This window comes from Orcinus orca, chromosome 8 (assembly GCF_937001465.1).
Source record: "Orcinus orca chromosome 8, mOrcOrc1.1, whole genome shotgun sequence".
Classification (NCBI taxonomy): Eukaryota; Metazoa; Chordata; class Mammalia; order Artiodactyla; family Delphinidae; genus Orcinus; species Orcinus orca.
The window spans coordinates 100,320,475-100,341,296 of record NC_064566.1 but is presented as its reverse complement, the minus strand read 5'-3'; the positions used below and the strand labels follow the sequence as shown (position 1 = coordinate 100,341,296).

Genomic DNA, 20,822 nt, shown 5'->3' with positions numbered 1-20,822 from the left:
GATTCTCGCCGTTGGTTATTCGGAAAGTCCTTCTGGTTGTAACTGGGAAGACGGTGGCTTCAGCTCCTTCTGGAGGCAAAACAGGTGGCATCTCTTAGCCCTGCCCTCCCCTAGTGCTTTCAGCCGAAGAAGCTCAAATGATATACACACGCTCACAGCCCCCTTCCTCCCCACATCCTGCACAAAACCAGACAAACAGGGCCCAGGGCTCTGATCAGACTATTTTTATTGTCTTTTTTATGAATGGGTCCCAGATGGCAAGGGAAGAGCTGGCTCCTGGCTTCTAGGCCAATTTCTCAGGGAGCCCCATGCATCATTGCTGAGAGGGAAGAGACTCCTCCCTGCTCCTCTCCACTCAGCCCTCATTCACCAAGGGGAGGGGCTCTTGCTCAGGCTCCTGGCCCAGGGACACACCCTTCCCCATGGAATTTCTGGTAGTTCATCAAAGGTCATCTTGGTTCCTAGAGACAGAGAGAGAGAGAGAGAGAGAGAGAGAGAGAGAGAGAGAGAGATGGAGAGAGAGGCTGGTTTGCAAGGCGCTGGTCGGGACAAACAGGACCCAGTGGGGATGCACCTCATTTCTGGTAAGCCTCTCTCCCGATCCAGCTCTCCTACAGAGCCTGGCCCCTCGGTTATGTCATCTGTCTTCATCCTTTTTCACCTCACCTGTGCTCCAGGAGTCCTCTCTTCCTCCTTACTCACGGGGTCCCTTCCTTTTGACACTTCCCCCAGAGGACCTCTCTGCCTTCCTAGTTTTAATCATCCCGTGGCCCATGCTCCCCAGCCCTCCACTCTCATTTTTTGCCATCCCCAGCCCCTACCTCTCCACGCTTCTGTCCTGGCCTTTGGCTCTAGCTCCGGCTCTGGCTCCGGCTCCGGCTCCGGCCAGGGCCCCGGGAGCCCCGAGAGCTGCCGGAGCCTCTCGAAGAGTTGCTGCCGGCTGTGGAACAGGTGCTGGTGCCCTGGCCCCGGGACAGGAAGCTTGGTCGGCTGTAGGGGAGCCAGGCCTCTTCTGCAGCACGAGACAGAGGGGCATTTGGGCCCAGGCAGGGGGAGAACATCGCTGCTTGCCCCCGTGCCCCCCTAACCACCATCCCAGCTCTGGAAGCAGAGTTGAGGGCAGACCATCCTGGGGGCTGAGGAGAAGCAGAGCGCACAGCCCATGGCCTTTACATAACACGTGCTCAGAAACCCGTGGGGAACTCCCACGCAGAGAGGGCCTTGGGAAAGGAGGGACAGAGCGCCCAGCCCCCTCTCTTTTCTCCTCTGGGCTTCAGTCCTGGGAACAGATACAACTTGGGAACTTAGGGGGATTTTGCTCAAAGAGAGCTGGAGAGACAAGTGTCTTTGATGTTGAGCAAATGTTGACCTCCTCCCAGCTGGAGGTCAGGGGTGAGCTGGGTTGAAAATGAGTGCATCAGTGGCACGGTCCATACCACCCTGTTAGGCTCCAGTCGCAGCGCCCACCCTCTTGTGCAGCAGGGGCCCTCCTTACCATCCAGGTGCGGGCCCCGCCAGGCCCCCAGGGGCCCGGCCTGCACCACTCTCCTCTCCCCACTGTGTTCCCGCTCCCGTTCCAAGGAGGACATGCTGCCTGCCACCCTCAGCCCCAGGGCCCAGCTTGCCTCTTCCTCCGGTGGCGGCAAGGGAGGGGGCGGCAAGTCTGGGGAGAGACCTGTTTTCAGCGCTCTCCTGCTTCTCCCTATACGGGCCTTTCTCCCACTCCCACTCCCCGGCGTCAGAGGGCGCTGAACGAACAGCCCAAGGTTTGGGTCCACTCGCTCCCTCCTCCAACCCGCAGAGCTCAACCTTGGTTATCTGCCTGCTTCCCCTACTGTCACCACCTCCCAGGCTCACGGCCCCCTCACCCCCAGGACTGTGCTCCCGCCGGTAGGGAAGAGCCTTGGGTTTCTTCCGGATTCGGGCACGGGGCCCGTGAAGTGGAGGAGTCATCTCCCCAGGCGCCTGCCGGGTTCTCCCTGTGGCATTGGGAGATGGGGGTAGGAGCGGGTAAGAGAGTGGATCAAGAAAGGGGCTTAGGGGCTTCCCTGGTGGCGCAGTGGTTGAGAATCCACCTGCCAATGCAGGGGACATGGGTTCGAGCCCTGGTCTGGGAAGATCCAGGCCACGGAGCAATTGAGCCCGTGCGCCACAAGTCCGCGCGCCTAGAGCCCATGCTCCACAAGAGAAGCCACTGCAACGAGAACCCCGCACACCGCAACGAAGAGTAGCCCCCACTCGCCACAACTATAGAAAGCCCACGCACAGCAACAAAGACCCAATGCAGCCAAAAATAAATAAATAAATAAAGTTATTTAAAAAAAAAGAAAGGGGCTTGAGGGTGAAGGGGAAACAAGCTTCCGGGAGGTGGGGAGGTGGAGGCCAGTTGAGGGGTCTACAGACTCACCTGGGGCACTGCTGGCTGTACTAGCGGCAGCGCTGGGGCTGTGATGGAGGGCCGTGGGGTCAGCACCCAGGCCAGCAGGCCTCCCTTCACGGCTACTCAGCGTGGGCTGGGATACACTGAGAGGGGAACTTGGCCCAAGGGGCGCCCTCCTGCAATGACATGAGGCTTCATTTGTTCGCTCAACAGACAGTAAGTGCCTATTGTGTGCCAGGCACCGTGCTAAACAATCAACCTAACACTCAGATGAATAAGACACAGCTCGTCCTCCACAAGGCTCCCATGCTCGTGGAATACGAGGAAAGCCAACTTTGAAATGCCCCAGGAAGCTTGCAGAGTCCCTCCAATGAGTGTCGGGAGTGAGAGACCTTGCCAGCCTCCATATTTCTCCCCAAATTACACTTGCACCCTGATACAGCCATGAGACCTCTGGGCCCCAGATTCATCCATCCATCTGGTCACCCACCCATTCACCCACTGAATAGATATGTACGGAGGGCCTGTAACATGCAAGGTACTATACACCTCCCTACCTGGGCGTCTGGTAGAGATGGGGAATGTCAGTGGGGGGCTGGGGAGGGTCAGGAGGTGAGGGGGTAAGAGTGGCTGTGGACTGCTGTCCATAGGAAGGTGTGGGAGAGGGGGTTTCCCCTCGGGACGGAGGGACCAAGCACCCCCCGCTGGTGCTGGGCTCTGCCACGTGGCTCCTCTCGGGCACTGGTGGGCCCCACTCTTCCGGCTCTGAGCTGGGGGGCAAAGAGGCAGGAGGGCGGGGTGACTGAGTAGCTTCATACCCTCCCTTTGGCCTTCCGCTGCCCCCTTCCCTTCTTCTCCCAGCATCTTTGCCCTCCGCCGACAGGAGGCCCTGGGCTGGTCCCACGTGTACAGGGCATCTGCAGGCGAGGCGCATCCTTACCGGCCCTCCAGCTCCTCCTCAGGCCCCTCTAGGCAGCTCAGTTCACAGGAAGGGGGCGGGGGTGGCAGCGCTTCTGGCCAGTTGAGAGAGGGCATCTGTACAGGTTTTCCCAGAAGCTTTACTTTGCCTCCCCTGGCTCCTGAGGAGAGCAGGATGGGGCCACAGCAAGATACAGGCAGGAAAGAGGCAGAGGTGAGGCGCGTCAGAAAGGAGTGCTGGGCTAGGTCCCAGAAGGGAGGGTGGAGGATATTGGGGAAGATGCTGCTCAGGGCTAAAATGGGGGTGTTGGGAACTGGAGTCCTACCACTGTCCCCCTGGCTCCATTCTGGAGGAGCATATTGGCTCCAGTCGCCTGGCTCCCCTGAGGGATGTGGAGGGAACCCCCCGTGGAAGGTCTGCAGCTCCTCGCCGGCCAGGTCAATGGTGCTGTAGACAGGACCCTCAGCAGAGGCGGCAGCTCCCCGGGCCGTCTGAGCCAGGTAAAGGGAGATCCCTGCTTCTGAGGGGGAGAAAGCGGGAGGCCCGGGGAGGAGACGGGCCAGAGACAGAAAAATAGAGGACAACAGGAGAATGGAGGGCACAAGGGGATGCCGCCTCTTCCCCTATCCCAATCCGGGGTAAAGGTAAGGCATGGGAGAGGCTCCCCCAACTCACAGCCTCCCAAGGATCACGCAGCCTCAGCAAGACTGGGACCCCTTGGCCCCCTTCAGTTTGCCCCAGTCGGTCGGGAGGAGAGAGGGTGCAGGGCCTCCTGGTGTACCCCTGAGGGAAGCAGAACTCCTCACCATTGTAATATCTGTCGTCTGGGTCAGGATTGCTGGGGCAGCAGCTTCCCCTGGGTTCCTGGGCCGAGGGGCTGCGAGATGAGTGCGGCCACGAGTCTGCCAGCCACGGGTAAGGAGCAGGGCCGAGGCCCATTGGTGGCCTGAGGGACAGCAGGTGAACGCTGGGGACAGAGAGCCTGAAGAGGCCAGCGAAGTAAGGGAGGCAGGGGTAATGGGAGCTGGAGGACAGTAACGGTGAGTGTGGCGGTGAGAGGAGGGCGGAGGTCAGCACGGGGAGGCAGCTGGGCCTGGGACGAAGGGAGTGGTCTCATCCTGGGGAGATGAGCTAAGAGAATTACCTGGAACTGGCTGCCGACAGGCCCTCTGAGTGTGGGAAGGACACTGGGGAAGACGACGGGGAGAGTGTGAGAAGCGCGGCTACCTGGGGTCCGAACCCCTCCCCTCCCCCACCCCGGGGGCAGAGATGTCTTACCTGCAGGTGTGTAAGCAAAGGAGGCTTCCGAAAAGGAACCCGTGAGAGAAAGAAGAGGGGAAATGGGGAGAAAAGTCAGAAATATCCATATTCTGGTCCACTCCTTGGGCCTGGTCCTAATTCCACCACTCAGGTTGTACCCTGGACCAATTTCATCGGAATTCCTAGGGGTGCGACTCAGGCATCAGTAATTTTCTAAAGCTCCCCAAGTGACTCCTGGTAGCGAAGATTGAGAACCTCTGAACTAAGAGACCTCGCATCTCTCCGGACACGCCCCTTCCCAGGGAGAAGCAAAACTCAAGTCTCCTCCTTTCAGCGGGTCCCCCCTTTCCATCCAGACCCCGCCTGACAATTTATCGCCTGGGATCCTGGCCACACTCCCTCTGCCAGCCCCCGACCCCCAGGAAGTGAGTTTCCGCCCCCCGCCCCCCAGACTTGCCCCTTCTCTACTGAGGCTGACCGCAAAGCCTGCTCCTTCCCGAGGCATTTTAAGGACAAATCTCACTCCTCTCAGCAAACTCAGGTCCCGCCCCGCCCCCTCTGGGCCCCGATCTTCCCCGTCACCCCACCCCCCAAGCCCAGGTCCAGACAGCTCTCGGTTCCATCTTGGGCACCCGGCCCCTGTCCAAGGGGCTGAGTTCCCGTGCGACCCCTCGCCCGACGCCGCTCCGGGAGCTGTTGAGCCCCTCCTCCTCTCTTTCCATCCTCCCCGCCTCCCTCCCTGGGGGGGCGGGATCTCCAGGCTCCGCCCACTCCAAGGCCCTCCTTTCCATCTCCGCGACGCCATTGTGCCCCCCCGCCCGCGCTGCTACCCGGCCGGGCTCTCACCCGTGTAGTGACTGAGCTCCTTGCGCTGCCTCTGGCGCCGGTAGAGGGCGGCGCAGAGCCCGAGGAGCAGCGCTCCGCACGCGGCGCCGCTGCCCGCGAGGAAGGCGGGCTCCCGCAGCACCCTCGCCAGCCGCTCCGCCAGCCCTGGGCCCGCGTCGAGCCCAGGCTCCAGTTCCGGCGGAGACGCTGTGGGGGTCAGAGAGGTGAGGGGAGTAGAGGCACCGCTACCCCAGGACCCCCCTTAACTCCCAGCCCCGCCCTCCCACCCCCTCCGGACTCACGCAGCTGCACCGACACCGGGGCACTGGCCACGCCCACGCCCGCGCTGGTGGCCGCCGCGACCTGGGTCCGGTAGAGGAGACCGGGCAGCAGTCCCCGTAGCACCGCCGAGCGCGCCCAGCCTGCCGCGGACCGATTGAGGTGGAAGCGGCTCTCATTGCCCAGGCACCAGATCTGGGGAGGCCGAGACCCGGGTTTAGAGATTCAGAAGTGGCTTCTGGCCTCACGGGGAAACTTGAAGCTCTGAATGGTAGAAGGGGCTTAGCCGGGCGTAATTCAACTCAGAGAGGGCACTCTGAAACCTCTCTCCTCTTCCCCCAGCCTCGTCTCCAGTCCCAGAGCCAGTCCTAGGTTCCCTCCTCCCGAATCCTAACCCCTCCATCCTCCCTCTCCCTCCACTCCCCAGCCCGCCCACCTCCTCAACCCCTGCACCTGGTATTCCTTGATGACCCCATTTTGCTGGGAGGGGAGCGGAGGGTCCCAAGACACAGTGATACTGCTGTTGCCGTCACCCCCCAAGGCCACTGCCACTCCCTGGGGGGGACCACTGGGGGCTGGGCCAGGGTGGAGCATGGTGAGAAGGACACAGACAGTCATTGCAAGTTGCCCCTCCTGCCCCAACCTTCCTCATCCTCCCAGTTCTAACATCTTAGGGAAGTGAGATGCATCCCCCCTTCCCACCGGCTCCTTGCTCTCCCCCGGCAAACCTTCATCCTCCCCCACTCCTTCTTCCCTCTTGTCCACCCATCAGCTCTGGGCCCCACCCCCTTACCCTCCTCAGGAATGCTCCTGGTCACCAAGGGGCTTTCAGCCCCCAGCCCCTCCTGGCCTTGAGCTTGAACCTTGATCTGAATTTGAGTCCCTGGGGGGAGTCCTCTTAGCACAGTACTTTGCTGGTTTGAGGACTGTAGGTCCAGCACTGACCAGCTTCCCCCATCAGGACCTGCTACCCTCCAAGACACCCGGAAACCTTGTACCAGCTGGACTGGGCCATCTACCTGTGGGAGACAGGACAAAGCACACAGGGGGAGAGCTGGAGCCACGCAAGTCCTCCAGTCCCAGCCCCTCCTCCACTCACCCATCTTCCCCAGCCACTCACCTCGCACTCTCCCATACCAATTCTTGGAGGCCCCTTTGTCCCCCATCATCATCTCCACCCTTAGCCTCATCCCTAGGCCACACTCACAGTCCAGGACACCTGCAGGGTCCGGGGCCCAAGGACTACGGGCTCCTGCAGACGCACAGCCACTTCAGCCAGTCCCCGCTGGCCTCTCCACGGGTCCTCCTCCACTGGCCCGGATGGGTTGCTGTCTATTGACCAAAGAGCCCACTCAGCAGGGGCCTCCGGGACAGGGAGTCAGGACTGAGAGTGCGAGTATGTTCCACCTCTGCCCTGCCCCACAGACCACTACTTAGTACTTTGGAGCACATCCCAGGGTCAGGAACAGGCTGGTCAGGGGAAGAGCTTCCAGAGGTGGGCCAGGGTGTCCAGCTAACATGAGTATTCTTTCTGCATGGCTACATATGCGCCCTTTAAAGGCCCTGTTCCTCATCTCTCACATGAAGATGACCCCCCAAGTTTCCTTCTGCTTATAATCTGCGTTATCTGTGGGTAAAGCCTCAGAAGTGAGGAGCTACCAAGATGACTGAATCAATCTTCCTCTTTCTCTCTCTCCTCTTCTCTTGTTCCCTCAGTGAAAGGGAAGCATGACCACCTATTCCAGGCCGGGCCACCAGGACAGACCTGGAACCAGGCAGGTGCTATGGTTTGCGGGGATGGGGTGCTCTGCCATGTTGCACGTTATACCCATGATCCAGAGACCCTGACCTTACTCACCCTGGGTGCGGACGGGCTTGGAGACGGGGCTGGGCTCACTGAGGCCCCAGGTTCCCACGGCTCGCACCAGGAACAGGTAGATGGTATTGGGCTGCAGGCCACTGACGGTGTGTGTCTCCAGCTGCACGCCATCTGCCACCGTCCGCCACATGTTGCCAGAGGCTTGACTACAACAAGAATGAGGTGACAGAGCTGTCCGAGCCCGACCTATTTCATCTCATCCATTCTCTGTCACCCCCTACTACCTCCTCACCCTGGCAAACCTCTCGCCACAACAGCAAAGCCTTTAAGGACACAGGGGCCCCTCCTGGTAACTTTCCATGTTTGCATTCAAAACCTTCTCCTTACCTGAAGGCCTCTATCACATAAGAGGTGACTGTGGCCCCAGCTTGTGGGTTAGGCTTCCAGGTCAGGGTAATGCTGTTCTTGGTAATGTCAGTGACCACTGGTTGCGAGGGAGGCCCCGGAGGGGTACTGTGTTCTGTAGGGGGGTCTGGTGATACTCCCCAGTCTTCTGCAGTGAGGAGATAATCTTTGAGTAGAAGGATGGGGAAAAGATGGCCCCAGCGTAACCTTCCTCCTTCCCAGAGGAGCTGTGGCGCTGTGACAGTGGTGATGGTGGAGGGGGGACATAGTGAACTAACCCCTGCTCACATGTGCCTCCCAAGGGCACCACTTCTGTCCTCCTTTTCCCCGCCACCATGGCCATGGCATTTGGAAGATAAAATCAGTCCTGGGGTTTGGGGAGGTACTGGCCACCTTTGAAGCAGGTTTGGAGAAGGGTGCTGGCAAAACAAGGGAACAGAGGAAAAACTCACCCCGCCTCCTCAGCCAGCCACTCCAGGTGGCCTCCCCTGTGGAACTCTTGGCCACACAGCTATAGAATCCCATGTGCATCTCCTGCAGGAGAGGGTGGAGGACTGGCAAACTGGGAGTGGAGCAAGGTAGGGCGAAGGAGTGGAGGTGGGTATACGGAAGGATGGGGAGGATGCTGTCCACTCTAGGTGGTCTGAGAGCAGAGGGGCAGAGGTGGAGTTCAAGCTGCAGCAGGTACTAGAGTTGGGCATGTGGACCACGTGGCCATTCTCAGTTACTTGGGCCCCAGGAGTGAGACTCACCTGCACACTGGCGATGTGCAGGGTACCGTTGGCCATTAGGTTGAGCTGGACGTCATCCCCGTGCAGCCACTGCCCATCCTTCTTCCACTGGACACTAGGTTGAGGGTTCCCAGTCACTCTGCATGGCAGCCACACAGAGGAGCCAAGTGCCAGCGTCTGATTGGCTGGTCCCTGGAGGATGATGGGAGGCAGCCCATCCAGGGAGGCTGAGAGAGGAAGAACTTGGGCACCTCAGGCGAGGGTCCTGGGTTCAGGCAACCAGCCCCTTGTCCTCATCTCTGCTCCTTCACTTCCCCTCCCCTGGATATTGCAGGGGGCTTCCATAACTATCTGTTGTCTGTGTGTGGGATCAGCCATCTATTAGTGGCTTCTGTACCTGATTTCCAAACTCCAAGGACATGTCTCAGGAACATGCCTCTCCCCTTGCAGACATATTACAGCGAATCCAAGAAAAACAGATCTCTTTAAGCCATGATTTCCTTCCAGGCCGTGAGTCCAGCCCTGTCTCCATGGGCACGTACCTCCTTTCACCTCCAACAGAGCCTTGGCCAAGATGCTGCCGGCCACACTGACAGCCTGGCACACGTAGTAGCCAGCATCCCCGCTCTGCACTTCAGCGATGCTGAGCTGGCCTCTGGGAGAGACTGAGAAGCGCCCCGTGGGCTGAAGTGACTGACTGGGGAATAGCAGGGCCTGGGGACAGAGCAAGCAACCAGGCCACCTGGCAGCTGGCAGGGAGAGCTCCCCATTCTCACCAACCCCAGGATCCAGAGAATTCCTAAGCTTCTAGTTCATACTCTGTCCCAAGCCAGTTTTGTGACCTTAGGCAAACTAGTTAACCCTATTCACAAGAATAAGGGAGTTTTATTAGATGATTTGGGGGGTGCACATCCCGGCTCCACCAGTCAGGAAACTGAGCAAGCTATTTAACCTTCCTGAGCCCCAATTTCCCCAGATTTGACTCTTAGAGGATACTTATGAGGATTCAGTCAAGTGATTACCTGAAACTCTTTCAATACATTGGATGATAAATGTTAAGTACTTTCCCCTTCTTTCTGGCTTTAACATTTTACGTTAGATACACAGAAGGTAGGGAAGCAGGTTTTAATGGCATCATGCTGAGCCCCTGACTGACACTTGTTCCCACCCTCTACTACCATCAGCATTTTGATTCATTTAAGAATCTAATTAAAATGCAGCAGTCCCCAGTGCTAGAGAAGATGCTGGAAAATTGTGGCTGTGGATTTGCAACGAGGCAGTGGGTGGCCTGGTTTCCCAGTGGGATGGGGTTAATGAGACTTATTTTATTCTACTGACCCTGTTTCCCAGTAGCAAAATTCCCACCCTTCCCTTGGAGGGAGTTACTTGTGTTGTAACTTCAGTTCATGTTCATTCCAATTCTATATGCTGAGATTTGCTTGCTGAGGTTGAGGGGTGTCTGTGAGCTCCCCCTGGTGGAAGTCCTTTGTAATTAGAAAAGCGTGTAATGTTCTACCCTGAGCAGCTTTGGTACAGTACTCGCTTTCCAGAGCAGAATGTTAAAGCCCAGACCCCAGGCGTGGGGAGGAGGAAGGAGCTAATTGGATCTGCTACATCCTCAGGACAGCCTTGCCCAAAACAGAAAGATTCTCCAAGAAAATACAGGACTGTTCCCTACCACCAAAACATATTATCATATGTTCCAGGCCTTTTATATTCACTATCTTATTTAATCCTCCCAAATAACTTGCACAGGTTTCTGGAAGGAAAGCTAAGACTGAACCCCAGAGAGAAGTTTGCAGAATGTAGGAGGAGGACGGCTGAGACCCAGAGGAGAAGCTGTTGGGAAGGCCTGTGGAGCTGGCCACCTACTTGACTTCCCTCCTTTTGCCAGAAGATGGCAGGCGGGGGGTTTCCTTTGGTCTCGCACTGGAAAGCTATGCTCTCTCCAGGAGCCGCCATCTGGTCCTGGGGCTGGGTCACCAGCTGGGGTGGGACTGGGAAGGGGAGGGGAGATAAAGGAACAGGGAGTCAGGGGTACTAAGAAGGGAGACAGAGGAAACAGCAGAGAGACGCCTGAGCTTGGCTTAAGCAGGAGCAGATGTCCGTCTTTTGCTCAAGCCTGCTTAGCTTTCCCATCCTTCCTCTCCTTCCAGAAGTCTCAGGGGATGCACTCATATCTCCTGCTCTGTCCTTTCTCCTCATTCTCCACCTCCACCCATCCTCCGTCTTCCCTCGTCTCATCCCTGCTGCAGGCAGTCCCAGGTGGGGCCCTCACCGTGAACACTGAGGGAGCCGGATGCTTCGGCGCGGCCCACGCTGTTCTCCGCCACACAGGTGTAAGTCCCCTCATCTTCAGCGCTCACACGCCCGATCCAAAGGCTGTGGTCGCTCCGGATCTCATACCTGCTCCACCCCCCACCCCCAGGCTGGATTGGCCACAGCTACACACCCTTTCTCACCCACCCCAGGACAGACACCAGGATCAGGGTACATAAGGACAAGGTAGACCTCAACAGGGACAGAAGCTGCTACCCATGGACCCATGAACGGAGGTGGGGACTGGTTAGCGCAGGGGCCACAGGCTCTGGGGAACAGACTTCTCTGTGCCAGCAAGTGAGAGGCATCTGCCTTCCTTTCCCCCCGCCCCGCCCCAGCTTTCTAGGGCTGGGTATGTTCTTGAGCTGATTGGGTCTCCTCACAGGCGGTAGGAGGGGGCTTCTCACCTGCCTGTGGGCAGTTCCCCATCCTCCTTGCGCCAGCGTAGACGAGGCGGGGGATCCCCCTGCACCTCACATGGGAAGTCCACGGGGGCATCAGCCAGGACCACCTGATTCACTGGTCTACGCAGGAATGAGGGACGCTCTGTGCAGAGTGAGTGAGTGAGTAGTCAGGAGGTCAGCTCAGTTACTCACTCCCCAGGCTACACACTCCCATAACTCCAAAACCCCACGTGCCTACCCAGAACCACAAGTTTGGCTGCCCCACTCTCCCGTTCTCCTGCCATGTTGGAGGCCACGCACACATACATCCCTGCATCACTCTTGAGCGTATGTGACATCATCAGCTTCCCTCCACGGAGCTGCAGAGTAATAATGGAAACTTTGATCCTTTATAGCCATCAAAGCCTATTTGTTTATCTGATCCTCACAGCAAGCCAATGAAGAAGACCAGTGAATTTGACCCACTTATCAGATAAGGAATCCTTGAGTGATTTGCGCAAGGTGGGGGCTCAAGTGTATCATTTCTCCCACAGCCCAGACCACCTCCCACCAGTCCCTGGGGCATCATAATCCCCACCTTCTTACACTGATTCCGTCCTACCTCTGCTGATTTATCCCCCACTCAGTAGCTGACTCTCAGCCTCTGGTTAGCTAATACCCCAATTTCAAATCTCTTGTCTTATCGCCTCCAGGTCATTTCCCCCGGCCCCTCCAAGACCTTTAGACTCAGGCCTTCCTCCTCTGACACATGTCCCAGACCCCTAGCCTAGGGCTTCACCCCTCAGGATGTCCCTGTCCCCGACCCTGGCTCCCGGTCGGATCCCCAGCCGTGGCCCCACCCCTCACCGTGATCCTTCCCTCCTCCTCCTTGACTCTAGCACCATCCTTCTTCCAGGACACGGAAGGCTCTGGGTGGCCGCGGGGGGGCACGCATTCCATTACCGCGGGCTCCCCCACGGCCGCCACCACGTTCCCAGGAGACTGCCGGAAATCATCGCGGAGGACTGGAGAGAGGGAGAGCGAGAGCGAGCGAGAGAGAGAGAGAGAGAGAGAGAGAGAGAGAGAGAATGAATGACCACGGGAATAAATAGGGTGTGGGGTGACATAACTGGGTGAGGACATAGGAAAGTGTTTTGTGGAGAGATGGATCACCACAGACCGCAGACCGGAACTCTTCCCGGGTTGCGACAACACCAGGCCCACTTCCTCATCCGACCAAAGCGAGGGCTTTAGAGACCAAAGGTCTTAGTCCCAAAGGGAAGCTGCTGAATGGGTTGAGATTGGGCCTGGCTCTGGATGGGATTACCCGGTGCCCTCCCGTCTTCCCGAGGCTCTGGAAGCAACCAGGAGACTCCTACCTGCCACTTCTAGAGAGGCGTTTCTACTAGCCGCCGCTCCCAGGTAGTTGCGCGCCACGCAAGTGTAGACACCCTCGTCCGGCCGCGCGCGGCGCCCATGCACGATGCGCGGGAAGAAGAGGGCGCCGCTGGGCAGAAGCAGGCGGTGTGCGCGCGGGTCCTCGCGCGCGGTGGACACGCGCGCCCCATTCTTGTACCACTCGATGTTGGGCCGCGGCCGGCCCTCCGCGCGGCAGGGCAGCGTGGCCGGCTCGCCTCGGGAGACCAGCAGATCTGGCGGCTGCTCCACGATGCGCGGCATCGCGTCCTCCGGCCCGACCTTTGACCCTGAGGGGGGTGGAGGGCGCAGAGCATTCAGACCCGGAAACCGGGAGAAAGATCGAATCTCCAGAGAGAAGAAAGATCCCCTCCTGCCCACCCTCTCTGTGTGTAGGGTCGAGTATCTCCTTCGGGACAGGTGCCCCGCACGTTCTTAGGCTGGAAAGAAGATGCCTGCGGACAGGCAGATCAGTAGAGGAATCTGGACACCTGCTCCTAGGCCGGCTTTCTAGGCCGGCTAACGACGCCAGCCTCCTGCCAAGTTGAAGTGCAGAGTGACTGGGCCACGGCTTGGCAAGTAGACCGCGCCTCTAGCCGACTGGTTTTCAGTCTCCCACCCGCGCTGGTTCACAGACCTGTGAACAACCATAAGCGGTGCACCAGCGCCGACAATTTGTTCTTCGCCCCCGCGCGGTCCCGGACCAGCGATATGGAGACTGTGGCCCAGCCTGGGGCCCCCCCTTAGGAAAGGGAAGAAGTGAATGATGGGCTGAGGGCTAGGACTCCTTATCCTGGAGCCCGTGAATAGGCACAGTGCCCTCTTACTGACACCCCACAGATAATCACGTTTCTGGGTCCTGTGAAGTCACGCGAATTGAACGCAAATGATGGTGGAATAGTGAGTAACGCTCCTTTTCTAGGAGGGCATAGTTTTCAACAGATTATTCTACAGGTTGATAATAGTTAAGAAAGGCTAAGAATCATTGAGAGAGGAATTCCTCACTTTCCTTGGTCACTCAGATCCGTTCACCCGCATGTCTACTCCTGCCCCTCACTTGGCCTACAGATTTCTGCTCGCTTCTTCTTCTGCAGTTTGGGATCCAGGATCCTCGAGCGGGTTGAGCTCAGACGCCCACCCCCAGATTCGTCAAAAGTGGATTTGTAACCTATGGCCAGTAGGCGTCGCTGCCGCCTCGCGTAACCTGGTGTCCTTAAATAACCAGGGACAGCCCCGTGCTTCTGTTCTCTGCCTCCCTCCCCCGCCCCCGCCCCCAACGCCCCACCCCACCCCCAGTTCCAAAATCCGCGGGGACCTCTTGCTTCCAGCCTCTGTACGGGATTGGGTTTCATTTCTCAGCCCCGGCTCTTAAGAAGTTCTAGTGGAGACAAAGCTGCACGGGTTGCCCCGTGCTGCTGCTATCCTGGGGAGAGGGTACCTAACTGGTTAGGGACAAGAAGATCGGTTTCCCTCCCACTTAGGGAAGGAAGGAATTTTTCTCGATTTCCTCCCTTTCAGATGGAAACCTCTGCTTCTCACTCGTTTCTTCTCCTCCATCCCATTCCAGTCCCCGTTTAGGCAGACCAGGCCCCACGTGAGCGACCCTAGAGTGGATAAGAGCTCAAGGGGTGTCGTGGAAGCGACCGGGGCTGGAATCTCAGACGCTGACACTTCCTAGCTGTCAGAACTAGGGCGAATTATTGAACTTGTCTGGGTCGAAGTTTCTTTACCTGTAATGTGGCACTGGTGGTAGGGTTGTCACAAGACCAGAGTGTATGTAAAGCACTTGGAAGAAGACTCCATGAATGTGGCTATTCTACTTTTAGTTAAGGGCTCTTCCTCCCTGGCCCACCTTACCTTATCTTGACCTCTACAGTCTCTACCTGAATCAGATTCTTCCAGGCCCCAAAATTCCCTTTCCCCCCTTCACATGGCCTTTGGGTGTAATGGAAGTTGGTTTGTTATTGCCAAGCTTTACGTTGCTTTCGTGACCATTAGGATACTATTCATCCGCTCTGAGTTTGTTTTCTCAGTCACAAAATGTGACCATCAACGCACCTCCTTGAATTTTCGAGTTTGAATGAGACGATGTGTGGTGTAAACACTGTAAGAGCGCTGGGGGAGCAGAGGCGCGTCTGGGGTGTCCGTGAGAAGGGCTCTGTGCTTAACCTCCTGGGAATCTAAGAGGGTCAGGAGGTTGGAGAATCCCATCTCATTCCCCATCTCCTTCCTCCTTGCTCCCTCCATACAAACCACACCCTTCTCATCGGCTCTTTCCCCCTAATTCCTGTAGACACAGCTGCAGGCGTCCTTTCCCTGGAATTTCTTCCCTGTCATTCCCGGTGTCAGGAGATGCTTCGACAGCAGCTAATGAATAGCTAATGACCATGCTAATGAGGCTCTGGCGCTCCTCCCCCAGCACCTGGAGTACCCCACTCACAAACACACATCCATTGCCTGGGTCTCCTTTCTTGCCACCTTGGAGTCCCCAGCACGGTGCTGGTAGATTCGAGCGGGTAGAGGCGGAGGGATGAAGGCTGTGCCCAGAGGGGGATCAACAGCAAAGTCGTTCAGGGCTGCGGGAGTTCCCGATGCTGCCGGCAGGGGGCGCAATTGGCCCTCTCCCCAGGCTCCGGCAGATCTACTCTCGCCGCCTCCCCGCAGCGCTAGGGGAAAGCGCGCTGTCTCAATCATTTATTAATCACCGTAATTAGCGGTAATGACCTCCCAGCCAGCGCTGCCCGCCCGCCGCAGCTCTGCCGGGGTGAGCCGGCGGTGAGTTCTACCTCTGAGGGGCAAACTTCTAAGTTTCCCTGAAATGGTCGCCGCCTCTGTCGCCTTCTGTAGCAAACACATTTAACATTTTGGCGTCATCACCCTCGTCCTAAGTGAGTTCTTGGAAAACTTAGGGTCCCGAACGGAAACCTGTTACCTGGGTGGGTCACCGAGTGGCCCGGCTTGGCCCAGCGACCGCGCCCCCCCCTCTACCCTCCGTGCTGTGGGTCCCGGCCTCTCTTACTCAGGTTCTTCTCACCTGGGGTGGCCGTGGGCATCGGTTGGGGAGGAGAGGAGTGGTGGACTCAGCTGCCAACTCCTCCCAAGCCCTCGATCTCCCGCCGATATCCCCACTCAGGTGCTTTAAGCCCCGAACTATCCATTGGTCCCCACCACCCGGGAGGCGCGGGAGGGAGTAGCTGGGTCCCGAACTTTGGGGCAGGGGCGCTTTGGACTCCCCGTCCATGCCGCCCTCCCACCTTACCCCATCCCTGGATCCGAAGTCCCCGTGGCGCAGGGTCTCACCGTTGAGATAAGGATCGCCGGGGGTCAGCTGGCTTTGGTTGAGCGTCGCCACCGAGGAGTTGAAGCCAAAGAGCAGGTCGCTGGAGTTGGAGATGTCCCCGCCCAAGGAGTCCGCGAACAAGTTCATCTGCAGCAGCGTTTTAAGCAGGTAGCGCAGCATGGCGCGACCCGACTGGGATCGGGGCTGGGGGCTCGGGGCCCAGCCCCTGGGTCTGAGACCCGCGGGCCGGGAGCCGTAAGCCCCTCTACAGCTTCTGCGCGCTGTCCCAGCCACGGTGCCGCTCTCCTGCCGGCGCGCCTGGGTACCGCGCGTGCCTCCGCGTGCCCTCCTCCTTCCCTCGTCCTTCTCTCTCCAACCCGCCGTGCCCGGGTCCCCCGGGAGCTGGGCGGGCAGAAAGCAGGTGCCTCGCGGATCACCGCGTAATTAAGGGATTAATCCGCCGCCTTCCACCCTCCCACCCCCACCCCGACGGCCACTAGCAGGGCCAGAGACTAGAGTCGCGTCGCGCGCGAGATGCGGAGTCCCCGCCCCGCGCCCCGAGTCCCGCGTCGGTTCTGGACACCTCGGGAGAGTTTCCCTCCTTTCTCAAAGCACCCAAGATGAGGGATGAGGCTCTTTCGGACTCTGTCCTTCTGCCTGACTTCAAAGGAGGAATCCCTCCTCTCTTTTCCTCTTTTAGGAAACTGAGGCAAAGGGCCAGACCGTTCCTCTAGCTCTCCAAGTCCTGGCTTCCACTTCCTCCCAAGTCCCCGGGCTTTGCTGCGGGAGTGCGGACGGCTGGCGTGGTTTGGGGCGGGAGTTGGAAGTGGGTGGAGAATAATTCCGCGGTGCGTCCACCCCTTTGCCCAGCAGTCGCCTGGTTTGCAGCCGAGAGACCGGGGGATGAGGTGGCGCGTCTTGACCGGGGAGTCCTTGCCCCAGACGCACCACTAATCTAGTAGTTCCTGAGGATACTCAACAGGGATAAAACTGGAGGCGGAAAGCCCGGGGAAACCCAGGCATCTCGCATCTATCGGCGTGCTTTTGCATTACTTTGCTCTGACATATTTTATTAAATTGTCTCACCTTTCGGAGGAGACTGAAGGGGAGCCAGGGAGTCTGGGGCTAAGACAAAGAGAGCAATATTGTTCCTGTAAAGGCAAGTGCAAGAGAAGACATGGGGTTGATGGAAGACTCGCTCAAATCAGTTCAAACTTGATAACGATCCTCCTTAGGTGGAGGGGACACGACACCCCCCCACCCGCCTGCTTCTGGCTTTTCTGGCGTTCTTTGTACCTGAAGATCTCCCAGTCGCCCCCCTCCACACACACACACACACACACACACACACTTTCCTAGGCTAGGGGTGGCCTTGGGGTGTCAGGGGAAGAGAGACCCGGGCCTATCTGAGCTAAGGCCCTGCTGATGGTGGGGTTCTGGCTCAACCGGAGGGCTCCGTGTGAGGAGATCACCTTTGAGGAGTGGCTGCTTCCGAAGTGGGAAGAGGCAGGTGAACAGGTCAACATCCTGAGGGGTGGGTGTTACACAGACGTAGACCCCATCGTAAGCTAAGTCAGGAGTTGGGTATTTCAGGCAGGCAGCGCTCAAGTGAACTAGAGACTTAGTCAAGGGGTGGGGGCTTGTCCCCAAACTCCTCCCTCAATCCTCAGAGCAGCCCTCGGGGGCCTCAAACGAACGGACGTTTAGGTGCCTTCCTACGGCCCCCCGCCCCGCCTCAGCTCTGCGCGTGACTTCGCCAGGCCAGAAGCAAGAAGGGCGGAGGCGGGGCGGGGCAGTGGGGCAGGGCGTGCCCCACCGGAGGCTGCGCCCTAGGAGCTGTTCTTTCAGCACCCCGCCTGTCCTTGCTGGACTAGGAATCTGGCGCCCCACAAACACTTAAACCCCAGCGGACCTTAAATTGGGGTAGGTGGGAGAGGAGCTGGTGACATTCTTTCTCAAGGACCAGTTACTAAGAGATAGGACCTGACGTCTGATCCTTGTTCCAGGACGAGGCTGCATTCAGATAAGAGAGGTGATAAGGGTTAGATTTTCCCACCAGAAATCAATCCCTTCAGGAATGACGAACCCAGACGTCCCAATCCTATATTTGCCAGTGAGATTTCACACTCTGGACCTGTTTGCCCATCCGTTAAGGAGAAATTGGACTACTTGCTCTGCTCTGATGCTTCAGATTCCCGGTTCAGGAGCCCTCTGCTCCCCTCCTTGCTGACCCACCCAGGTCACCTGGGTTCCATCACGTCAGAGGATGAACCAGGACAGAAATCCGGCGTCCTGGCACCAGCCCTGCTCTGGGGCAGGGAGGGCTGCAGCAGACAGGAAACCGCATCCCACCATGTGGCTCCTGCCCCCTCCTAATCCCCTGATTTGCTCCCGGTGGGCCTCTCAGCAAACACAGGGCCTGCCAGCGTCTAGGGGCTTGTCACCCTGTTAGCGGATTTGTTCCCAGAGACAGCGCAGTTAATTGGCCCTTTATGTGGGGATCAGGGCTATTTGCTCAGGGTTCCCTGAGCGGAGGCTGCAACTCAGCCCATGGGCAAGGCTGCTTCCTAATCCCTGGCATTCTGGGTTTAGAGGCTGGACAAAGTAGGGCCACTCTCTTCCTTTCCAAGACTCTCCTGGCCCAAATCTCCCGTCCCTCTTCTACACCTCACTCCTTCTCAATACTCTTTTCTCTCTCCCCACTTTTTGTTCTTGTTTCTTCTCTTTCCTTTTTTGTACTTCTCTATCTCTAGAATACTCTCCCTTTAAACCAACTCATATTAAATGCCAAAAGAGGGTGCAGTACTCAGCTGGGGTGTATTGGAGAATAAACGCCTCCCAACCACAGCCCAATTCCCAGCCCGCTCAGGGTCCCTGGAGCCCTGGATTTAGTATAGCGTGGGGCGGAGAGTGGGCAGAAAAAGCCCAGCCTCCCTTTCTTAAGGTCCGATGGGCAGCCTGGACACTGGCCCTGCACATTTTCCAGTCCTGCTTCTCTCTATGCTGTTCCCACAGGCAGTTCTGGAAGGAGTTTGCCTCCTATTCGTCTCCCCACTGCCTGCCCCACCTCACCACACAAACGACCAACACAACTCTGGCTTCTACCTCTTATTTAGAGAGAGTAGGTAACTCGCTGCATCTGTCTCCCTTTCCTAACCTGTAGACCACAGGCGCTGGTACAGCACCTAAAGCAGCGGTCCCCAACTTTTTGGCACCAGGGACCGGTTTTGTGGAAGACAATCTTTTCCACCGATGAGGGGTGGGTAGGGGGATGGTCCAGGTGGTAAGGCGAACGATGCAGAGCGGCAGATGAAGCTTCACTTGCTCGCCTGCCACTCACCTCCTGCTGTGCAACCCGGTTCCTCACAGGCCAGGGACTGCTACTGGTCCGAAGCCCGGGGGGGTTGGGGACCCCTGACCTAAAGCACTCAGTGTGTGCACTGTAATTGGAGGGTCCTCGTCTAACTTCCACCTTAGGCTGGAGAAAGGACTTGAGTTCCAGGCCCCTCCCTTCTGCTGCCTCAGGAGACTACTTCTTTCCCAGGGTTTTATCAGTAACAGTCTGCACTTCAGAAAGAGTAAAAAAGAGAAAAGGAAGTTTTGAGGGGTGTTGGCAAAAAAAGAGAGTAGCAAGAGGCAGAGAGGATGGGGAGAGTGGAGTCTATGGAGAGAGAGGGTAAGTTTCTTCTGATAGGGTTATGGAGTCTGGTGGGAAGAAATGTGTGTCTGGGGTGTGGGCGTGTGTGTTTATGGAGAGAATAGCTATCCCAGGTCAACTTCCATGGCCTAGAGCCATCACATAGGCCAGAGAACATAGCTGGGAATTTTCAGTGGCCAAGCTGGGGACTGTATGGGAAGCTTCTTGGTGGTTCAAAGCCTGCATGCCAGCTGGTAGTGGATGAGCTGCTGGCATGTAATTGCCCAGGAGAGCAGTCTGAGGACAACCCCCCTATCTCACACTGATTACTGCCCCTGCCTCTCCCTAGTACACACACACACACACACACACACACACACACACACACACACAGTCTGTTTACATCCCCCCAGAGCCTGTAGCCTCCCATCACTCTCTCTGCCTTGGTCCTTTCCCAGGGACCAAGCATATGTGTGTGTGTTTGTTGGGGAGGGAGACAAGGAACTAACATCTGTCCCCCACCCCTACTAGGCTATGCCTGTGAATGGCCCAGCAGGGTTGCTGACTTCAGAGCAATGATGCCAGGGGGCACTGACCCAGCCTGCAGGGGCCAAACAGGAGGGGGGATCAGAGAGCAAAGAATAGGCCCCGGGCTGGAAAGCAGACAGCAGGAGCCAGCCCCCGGCAGGAGCCAGGGCCTATTGGCTCAACCCTGTAGCTGCTGAGATAATAGGCCAGGGCCCCTTGTCCCAGAGCGCACTTCCCCTCCCCCCACCGCCTCGGCCCCCCACCCCTGGGGTTCCAGTGGAGGAGCCTGGGGGGAGTTAGTGTGCAACACACACCGCCAAGTCTGGAAATTTGGGGGCAACTGGGCAGAAATGTCCACATCCCAGTACAGATGGAACAAAGGCTAGGGAGAACAAGAGTTTTCCTGATTCCTTTTATTAAACTTGGTACAGAGCAAGCACTCCGTACATATTGGTTTAGTGAATACACCCAATTAACTAGTCAGTCCTCACAACAACTGCCCCCGCAGAGCCCACTAGCCTTCCCTCGGTGCCTGCCATTTATTCTCATTCTCTGTCTCTGTCTCTGTCTCTCTCCCCTTCTATATTATTCTCCTAGGGCTGCTATAACAAAAAAACACAAACTAGGTGGACAAAAACAAC

The 20,822-nt window shown here is 57.8% G+C and overlaps 1 protein-coding gene across 1 annotated transcript; it reads right to left on the bottom strand.

The window, feature by feature from the left end:
* Nucleotides 1-449: 449 nt before the first annotated feature.
* Nucleotides 450-18,702, bottom strand: ROBO3 (roundabout guidance receptor 3). Its single transcript, XM_033407415.2, is given in 28 exon segments — nucleotides 450-461; nucleotides 822-1,012; nucleotides 1,496-1,663; nucleotides 1,869-1,979; nucleotides 2,408-2,556; nucleotides 2,938-3,150; nucleotides 3,321-3,459; nucleotides 3,625-3,819; nucleotides 4,106-4,245; nucleotides 4,444-4,486; nucleotides 4,578-4,601; nucleotides 5,406-5,591; nucleotides 5,687-5,858; nucleotides 6,117-6,238; nucleotides 6,457-6,682; nucleotides 6,871-6,995; nucleotides 7,522-7,688; nucleotides 7,870-8,035; nucleotides 8,340-8,421; nucleotides 8,640-8,845; nucleotides 9,161-9,332; nucleotides 10,491-10,615; nucleotides 10,897-11,024; nucleotides 11,345-11,483; nucleotides 11,580-11,700; nucleotides 12,188-12,345; nucleotides 12,700-13,026; nucleotides 16,037-18,702. Coding segments are annotated over 28 exon segments (4,167 nt in total). The 5' UTR covers nucleotides 16,197-18,702.
* Nucleotides 18,703-20,822: the final 2,120 nt, after the last annotated feature.